This window comes from Carettochelys insculpta, chromosome 9, assembly GCF_033958435.1.
Source record: "Carettochelys insculpta isolate YL-2023 chromosome 9, ASM3395843v1, whole genome shotgun sequence".
In the NCBI taxonomy this organism is placed as follows: domain Eukaryota; kingdom Metazoa; phylum Chordata; order Testudines; family Carettochelyidae; genus Carettochelys; species Carettochelys insculpta.
This window is the reverse complement of record NC_134145.1, coordinates 3102434-3111244: the sequence shown is the minus strand read 5'-3', so window position 1 is coordinate 3111244 and position 8811 is coordinate 3102434. Positions and strand designations below refer to the sequence as shown.

The window sequence follows — 8811 nt, the reverse complement described above, 5'->3', positions numbered from 1 at the left end:
TTTGTAACCACGCTGCTCCCGCCGCGGGGGCGCGCCCCCACAGCTCACCGATGGCCCTGCACGCCAGCGTGTTAGTGCACACCCCACTCAGACCACAGCTCCATGCTGACGTGCGCCCGCCCCCGCCAAGCTCACAGGCTGGGCCAGGCCCTGGCTCTGGCGGCGTGTCTGTGAGTGACACAGAGACAGGCTAAGTGTGGCAGAGGAGCTGATTCTGCAGGCCATGTGCGAGGCAGGGCCGCTGCAGCGAGCTCTGACAGGGGCACCAGTGACCATTTTGGCTGGGGCGGGGGGGCGGTGGTTACACTTCAGGTTAAAACACAGGCTGTGCCAGGGCAGCGCGAAGGGAAGGCAGCCGCCCAGCCTGGCAGCTTCGCGTCAGGCGCAGCCACACCCTTACCAGCCGGTCATTTTCTAACACACTGGTTTGTGCTCAGGTTCTCGTCCTCTGTCTCGTCTCCCCTCTCAGCCCGGGGGGGGGGGCGGGGCTGTACACACAACCCTACAACAACAAACCAGTACGCCCAATGCGCAATCAGACCCCCCCCCCCCCCGGGGGCTGCAGACAATGGTGGGGGCATGTGGCAGGCTGGCACACTCCCTGCTGCGAGGGGTGGGCATTCCCAGGGTGAAATTTACCAGTGGGATTCAATTCCCCTGCTCACAGCCCTTCCACGGGAGGGGCAATGGCCGGGCTCAGGCCTGCGGTGCTCTGCGTGCCTGCGCCCCCCCCTCCTCATTCCTAACAAACCACCACGGCAGCTTTAGTTGCTCTCTCCTTTCGTTCCTTGCCTGGTGCCAGCCGGCTCCCCACGCCACAGCCCGGCCCTCATCCCCACCAGCCACGATTGATCTCGGCCCATTTCCATTATCTGCGCAGGAATTAACCTCGTTTTCTTGGTTACGGCATTCGCCGCTGCCTGAGGCCAGACCTCGCCGGGCGTTTCTGGGGACGGGTGGGGAGCCTGGGGGTGGAGCCCGTTGTGTGGGGAGGAAGGGAGCTCATGGGCATGGTGCCGATGGCGAGATGCAAGGATCAGACGGGGGCCGTGGCAGCGCCTCCCAGACAACCCCCTGCTGAGAACTTCCACGCTGCTGGCTGGCAGCTGCTGCCCAGCACTGCTCCCGGCGCTGCGGGCTGGCGGTGCGAGAGAGACAGGCTGCCCTGCCTCTGCCAGCCTGTGACTCCTTCAGCCCATCACTGGAGGCGTGGGCGTGCCCACAGGCAGCGCTCCAGCCTCCGGAAGAGCAGAATCAACCCCGCAGCTTTGCACACTGCAGTCCCAGGGCTCCTCTTTCAGTGTCATGGCCCCAGCGTGGGCAGCAGGGGCCACCCAGCACTGTTGGTACCAAAGGGGGGAGCTGGGCCTTAGCCTGGTACTGCTGGTACCTGGGTGCGGTGCTCGGCCACAGAGGCTGGGTAGGTCACAGCCTCACTCAGCCCCCTGCCCCCCAAGGGCATTTAGGGGCCAAACTTGCAGTGATTTCAAGAGAACTGAGCAGCTGGTCTTGGCTTCCCTTGTGCTGCAACCCCCCCCCCCAGCTGTATAAGGCAGATACAGGGCACAGCACTAGCACAGGGATGTGATGAGGCTAAACGTGCTCGCGACGGGCTGAGATATGACAATGGTCAGTGCTATGCGAGTACCTCCGGTCTCCCTCCATAGCAGGAGCTAAAAGGCCCACCCCATCGGCTAGTGCTCATCACCCACAACCCCGGCTTGAGTAGCTACCGGAAAGGAGACGGGGCCTGTCACACACACGCTCTCTTTGCAACTCCCACCCCCAGAAGCGACAGCTGGTTTGCAGTTAAAATGCAGCCCCCCTCCAGCCAGGCCCAGCACGCCTTATAGGCAGACTATGGACCAGCTGGCTGGCACTCAGGTCACATGGTAGCCTTCGGTCTGCAGGATGCGGACCCAGGGTATCCCCAAATGCTGCGGCCTTGTGCTGCTGCACCAGCGCTGGGGAAAGGAAACTGCCTTATCTCCTTTCGGTTGCTTGCATCTCACGCGAACGCGAAGCTCGTCTAGGAGGCTTTTCAGCGGTGCCCGAAGTGCTCTGCGAGGCCGGCCGGCTCAGGCGAAAGGGAGCGTTCTCCCAGGCGAGGCTGTCTAAGCACTGGTAGGTCCAGGGTGGATTTTTCTCACCGGTGCCCAGCACTTAGCAGAAGGGGGTCAGGCCTGGCTGCCCAGGCACATGCTTGGGACTAGACATAAAAGCTCAGTGTGTGGGAAAACTGGATCTTAATTTCCAAAACGACAGCGATTTTCTTAAATACACACAGCCCGCTCCCTCCCCCGCTCCAGTGCTGGGCATCCGCACACCGGATATTTGGCTGTGGAAAAAAGCCGGCTAGCACAAGCCTAGGTAAGCGTCCCATAGTACAGCCCTGTGTGAAGGAACACTCACAGCTGAGCTCAGTGCACAGCTCTTCCGAACGGCATTGGTGCTTGGAATGAGAACATGTTTTATTCCCCTTTGGCAGGCTGGGAAAGCTCAACAATTGAAGGCCCAGCGAGTTGTCCAAGCTGCATGTGGATGGCCTGCACAGGCCTCTCATGGACACACTGGATGAGGAACCCTGGCTTCATGCACTAAAAAAGTAGGGTTTTTAATCAATAACCATAGAAAAGCTCAGTGAAGTTGTCAAGCAAAGAGCGACTGCCAGCTCTGCACACTGCCTATGAACACACAGGGTGGCTCTTGCCCTGGTTGCCCATCTAAGGGGACCTGCTGCAGGGGGCAATACTAAGCGGGAACAATGGCCACTTAGGCATATGTGCTGAGCCGGGCGCCCACTAACTTCTTCCATCTACCTGCAGAATAAATTTTTGCTGTGCACCAAAGCATGCGGTGGTGTGCCCCACCCACAGAAACACAGGCTGCCGGCTGGGGGCGCTCTGCTAATCGCCTGGCCTGCACCTGAATTTCTCCTGGGCAGCTGCCCAAGCACTTGGCTTCCAGGGAACCCTGGTGCTGATACATCCAGGCCCTCCACACCAGAGGAAAGCGTGAATGTGGGAACAACTATCACCAGGTTGAAGGGCAGATTTAAGGGTGACAGTCCTGACACCAAAAAAGTTTCAAAAATCAAATGGAGAGGGAAATCTCTGAGCTGCAATTTACTTGCAAATTTGACTCCATTAACCATGGATTAAACAGAGACTGGAGTGGCTCACAGTTTACAAATGCAGCTTCTCTGCTCTGCGTGTTAATATCTCCCCATTAGCCTCTGACAAAGGCTCACATCCCCGTCTGATCTGCCTTGTTTTTCACTCTTTTGATAAGTACTGTTGATACTGGGCCATTTCCACTTTGCTGAATAGACCTTGCCAGCTTTGGCCCTCCCTCCTACTGGGACCCCACTCTTTAAATACCCCTTTGAAACCCGTCCCCGCCTCATGCATCTGAGGAAGCAGGTCTTTGCCCACGAAAGCTTATGCTCCAAAATATGTTCGTCTATAAGGTGCCACAGGACTTCTTGTTCTCTGCCACCACCAGACTCTCCTGTCCAGCTGAGACAGGTCTAACACAACGGAACAGCTGGAAGCTGAAGCCAGAGCAATTTGAACTGGCAATAAACCGTAGGGTTTTGATGGTGAAAGCGACCGGAGCAATGCACCAAGGGAGGGGTAAGTTCTCCATCACCGATCGCTTTTAAATCAAGGTGTGAGGTTTTTTCCCGGAAGCTCTGCTCTAGGAATTCTTTCGGGGCTGGTCTGTGCTCTACGAGAGGTCAGATGAGCTGATCCCAGCAGTTCCTCCTGGCCCGAGAATCTCGCAGTGCCGGAGAGGTTTGAGTGGGAGCTATTTGCCGATGCCAGAAAAGAGAGGTGGCTGGAGAAGTCTCTGTCTCCCACTGTACTGCCGCTGCTCGTTTTCTCCCACCAAGGTCACCACCCGTTCCAGTTGCAGGGGCCCACTGAGGAGCAGCCACCTGGAGACTCTGCAGTGTTGTTAACCCCTCCGACCCCGCAACTTGCATGCGCCGGGCCCAGGAGCAGCAGCCTCTGCTCAGAGCCTGTGGCCATAGGCCGACGCCGGCTGCAAAGCTGTGTCACACTCCATCTCAGGGCGATTCAGAGCTGAGGCGGAGAGCAGGAAGGAAGGTGAGACCAGGAAGATTTATACTTGTTTAATTAATGTCAAATGTAGTTTACAAACGGGAATGACAAGTACCTTTGTATAGAATATACATTGACACACAATCATTGACACAACTGGAATATCACCTTGTGCAATTGGGATTCTTTGGGCAAAGAGTTAATTCCTTTGTTTTTGTTTTTGTTTTTTAGCTGCAGCTCATTGTGGAAGAGGAGAAAGTGAGCGCCCTCCAGTACAAAACAAGGCTGGCGTCCGGCTGCCCTCCGAGCCCCACCCTGCCTCAAACCAGGGATGGCTTTACATGAAAGTAAAACAAGACTGGTTACATAGGGGTTTACACACACGCACACAGCTGCCCCACAACACACGCGTGAGACCCCGGCTCTCAGCGCCAAGCTGCAAGGCACAGCTCGGGCGCTGGGGAACACCCCCCCCAGGCAACCCCATTCCCCGTGGCCTTTGCAGAAGTCCCTGCGCAGTCTCTGACTCCATTCACGCAGTGATCACAGCTCTGGGACTGAGGCCACCTGCAGCTGTAGCTGGGCAATGTGCCAGTGTCCTGCCAGTGCCAAGCATGGCTACCCCGCCATGCTGAGCTGGTTATGCCAATTCAAACCTAAACCTACGGACTGTCCTCCCAGGGCGTATGTGCTGCAGGCAGGGCTAAGCCACATCAGGCACGGAAAGGGTTAACTGCACGTGCAGCCCCTCTTTGCTCACACAGGGTTGTCTCACTGGGGAGAAGCTTCCAAGCTTGGAACGTTTTTTTTCTCGCAGTCACCGACTCTTCCCATCCCCCAACTGCTGCCCAAGGCGGTGCATTGGCGCTGCCCATCAGCCCCAGGTGCACTCACAGGGGCAGCAGCTGGACGGTGGGTAGCAGGCGCTGCCCCGAGCGGGAAAGGACCCGGGAAGCTCTGAGTGAAACCATATGGTCCTTGGCGGGGGGGGGAGCACCTAATTCCACCAGGAGACCGATTGATTTAGTGCAACGTGGTCCTTTAGAAATCAACCAGCAGGAGAGGGACGACCTGAGCAGCGCGCAGGGGGCCGTGCTACGCGCAGACAGGGAAGCAGTGACAAATATCAGCACTGAGACAACTGCCGCAGCAAACGGCCTGTTACTGCGACACACAAGCCGGGGTGCTGGGGGCGTGCCAAGGCGACCAAGGAAGCCCTCTTGGGGTCAGCATGCCCCATGCAGCCACAGGTCAGCCAAGAAACCCAGCAAGCAGGAGCCAGCCTGGCTCCCAAAGGGCCTTAAATCACCCAACTTGGAATGTGCCTGGGCTAGGTGGTGCTGGTCTGTCCCAGGGTGCTGGAGCAAGAGGACTGCCTGGCAGGAGAAAGTTTTCAACGGATCCCAGAGCAGTAACATGAGGTTAACATCCCCCCTTCCCTCCTCCCACATTGCAATGCCGGGCCTGCTGCCAAATCCCCCAACTGACCCCACGAGCCACTGGCGGGGACAGCCTTTAGCCAGCTTGGACGCAGCCTTGCGAACTGTGCCCGGTGCCAGCAGCGTTGCCTGCTTTTCTGTAGGTAACACCTTATTTCTTTGTTCTAGAGGGAACCAGGGAGTAGATTGCAGCCCTGGGCCCTGACAGGTTTGTAAGGCTGTGGAACAGGGAGCCAAGGACAAGCAAGCGTGGCTGTAGATGTTACTGTGGAAGGAGTTAGGTGAGATCTCCTGGAGAAGGTTATTGAGGATCACTGGCACCAACTGGAAACAGCTGAATCTTTGCTCACCTCAGTGCAGTGAGACTGGGGGAGAGGGGACCCCAGCATCTGCCTGTACTTAAATGCAGAAGTTGCTTTGCTCCTTTCCAGGGGAGGAATGTGCCCCACGCCCTGGGCAGCCCAGCTCAGGCAGACTGGAAGAGATCTGCAGTCTAAAGCCATCTTCCACTGTAGCCAAGAGCTCTTACCAGGAGGTCAGTGCAAGTCTGATGCAACTCCTGGCCAAAGCGGTAAAACAAGAGCACAGGATGGCCAAAGAGCCAGCAAAAGGCAGCAGCTCAGCAGCCTCCCCGGAGAGCACCTCCCCTCCTTGCCCTGCTGTCACCTCCTGCTCGGCCAGAAGCGAGAGCACAAATAGAAGCCTGGGTCCTGAGTCTGTGCCATGGCCCCCCCGTCTCCTGAAGGCACAGGCACACTCCGGAGCAGGTCCACTGGCCAGTGAATTCCTTGCCAGTGGGAGACTTTTGCTTGGACCGGGGCACGGCTGTGGGGTAGATTCCCAACCCCTGGAGTCTGGCGCACTTGTCAACAATGCTCCTTCCTATCTCCTACCTGATCTCCCCAACTGCCCTGTCCCATGTGGACAAGAGGCGAAAGCTCTCGCACCAGCTCTTGCCATCTGCTCCCTTACCCTGACAAGAAACTAAACACGGGGGGGGTCTTCCTGTGGGATAATGATTCTAGCAGAAACAGCCCCATTAGCTACAACTAATGACAAAAAACCATCTCCCCTACTCCCCACAAGTCTGGTCAGTTATGGGCAATGCCACAGCCACCACTAAAAGGCTGTTAACTTCATATCTGAATGAGGAAATATACACCACAGAACATTAAACCATTTATATTATATATATGTATATATATACTTTTTTTAAACTAACGACTTTAATGCCAAAACTTTGCTGAACCAAGAAAAATATGGGTTTAATGTTCTCTGCTCATTTTTTTCTTTAAAAAAAAATACAACCGAAAAAAAAGGGCAACTTATTAGTATGTAATGTTTGTGTCTATCCCATTTATACACAACATTGTAAACATATATAATCTATATTACATGTGCTTCATTTTCTGCCTGTGTGTTTTTTTCTTTAAACTTTTTCTCACTAGAACACCACACACACAAAAAAAATAAAAAACAAAACAGAAAAACCAAAACAAAACCAACCAACCAAAAGCCCAACCAAAACCCAACCAAACTGAACAAAGAACACAAATTACAGATTATTTAACATCTTTCTGTCAAGGTCCCTTCCCAGGCTTCTGGGCGCGGCGCAGTGAACAGCACAGTCCAAGAGAAGGGCTCACAAGCCATCGGCAACGCACAGCTGGCTCTGGGGAGGGGAAACCCTGGGTTTAAAAAGGGGGCATCGCGACAAGGGGCTTGGGTTGCCTGCTGCCGAGTGGCCAGAGGAGGTCCCAACGCGAGAGAGACAGAAGCTGAGGCTTCCCTGCTGCTCCTTTGTCTGAGTCCACATCCGGAGTCTGGTATTTTAAACGTCTCTTTTTTGTTGTCGTTCCTTCCCCCGGGTGTGACGAGCTGAGCCGGGTTGCTGCGTCCCGCCCTCTGTCTGCGTCCTTCATAAGTAGATGCGCCGCAGGTCTCCGGGAGACGTGATGGTATTACACTGAGGGCAGAGCTTCTTCGCACCCTGCAGCCAGCGAGGGAACAGAGAGAGAAAGGTCACCCGGGAGGACGCAGGAGAACTGTGGCCACTTCCCCCCAGAGAGGGGGCTGGGGTGATGGTATGGAAGCAGGAAAGGACCATCCCTGGGAGCCCTGCAGGAAGGCCCCGGCGGTGACACCCTCTGAGCCTCCATTAGGCGAAATAGGCTCTCCCTTCCCCAGCAAGAGCCCCTGCCAACACGGAATACAAGCCAGGAGGCCACCAGCCGTGGGCATGAGGGAGAGGACAACCAAGCCTGAGTGCATCTCGGGGCTTTGATTCCTCAGGGCCAGGCATTCTGTGCCCCTGCCCACGCACCAGCTCTTCTGGTGAGCCCCGCCTATGGCGACCAACGCAGACCGTGCTTGGGCAGCCACTGCTGAGAGGCAAGAGCCAGGAGGCTTGGCGCTGGTTAGCACTTGGCCAAAGAAGTGCAACACTTACCCCGTTCTGCTTCCAGCCCCACATCTCTCCAGGGCCAGGGCCGGTCTCTGCCCCAACGAGGGACACCCTTCTCTACTGCACCCGCTTTAGTGCTAGCTGTCCCGCTGCTTGCGTCCCACCTGACCAAACCACACGTGCTGGCCTGGGGCGTTCAGATGTTGCCCACATTTGGGGTAGTGCTGCCTTGCGCTGATGGCTGGACCAACCAGGGGAATAACAGGACAGTGGTGGCACATGCTTTTAGAGGTCCTGGGGCTGACCCACAGCTACCAACGCAGCCAGTGGGACTGCATGACAAAGCAGGATGCTTTTATGGGTGGCTGTGGCAGTCACGGAACAGGCCGATAAGGTGTGCAGGGACAGTCACTGCTCCCCAGGCTTCAGCAGAGGGAGCAGCATGCGGACAGTCAGCCTCAGTGAGAGGTCTTGTTTCTACCTGAGCCTGCTGAGGGCCCTTCAGGGGGCCAAGAGGCGACCTAGTGGCTGTGTGCAGCTCGCAGGCCCCCTTGGGCTGCAAGTGGCATCCCTCAAGGTAGGGCTGCCTCAAGACAAGCTACTGCAGCCACCACCACAGCCCCCCACCTGCCTCCACAGGGAGATACCAGTGTCCTGTGGGGCTGAAGTTCTCCCCCAGAGGCTGTGGCTTGGGGGGCATGCAGAGGCTGCCCTCTTGCCTCCGAGAGGCCACCCAGCAAGGGTGACTGAGACAACCCAGGGGTTCAACTAGCTGCATTCCAGGGCCTCTCCAAGGCCCTGTGCACAGCGCCGCACTATCCAGGGCAGCCCCCGAGAATGGGCATGCCAAGCTCTGGGCCCCATGCTACAGCAGCTGTCTGCATCTGCCGCCAGGCAAACT

At 56.7% G+C, this 8811-nt stretch overlaps 1 protein-coding gene across 2 annotated transcripts in view; it reads right to left on the bottom strand.

The window, feature by feature from the left end:
• Positions 1-4123: 4123 nt before the first annotated feature.
• RNF220 (ring finger protein 220) overlaps positions 4124-8811 on the bottom strand; it is a 322120-nt gene continuing 317432 nt past the window's right edge. For both annotated transcript variants that reach the window (XM_075002647.1, XM_075002648.1), the window contains one exon: positions 4124-7496. In XM_075002647.1, coding sequence (XP_074858748.1) covers positions 7425-7496 — 72 coding nt within the window. In that variant the 3' untranslated portion in view covers positions 4124-7424. The remainder of the gene's footprint in view (positions 7497-8811) is intronic.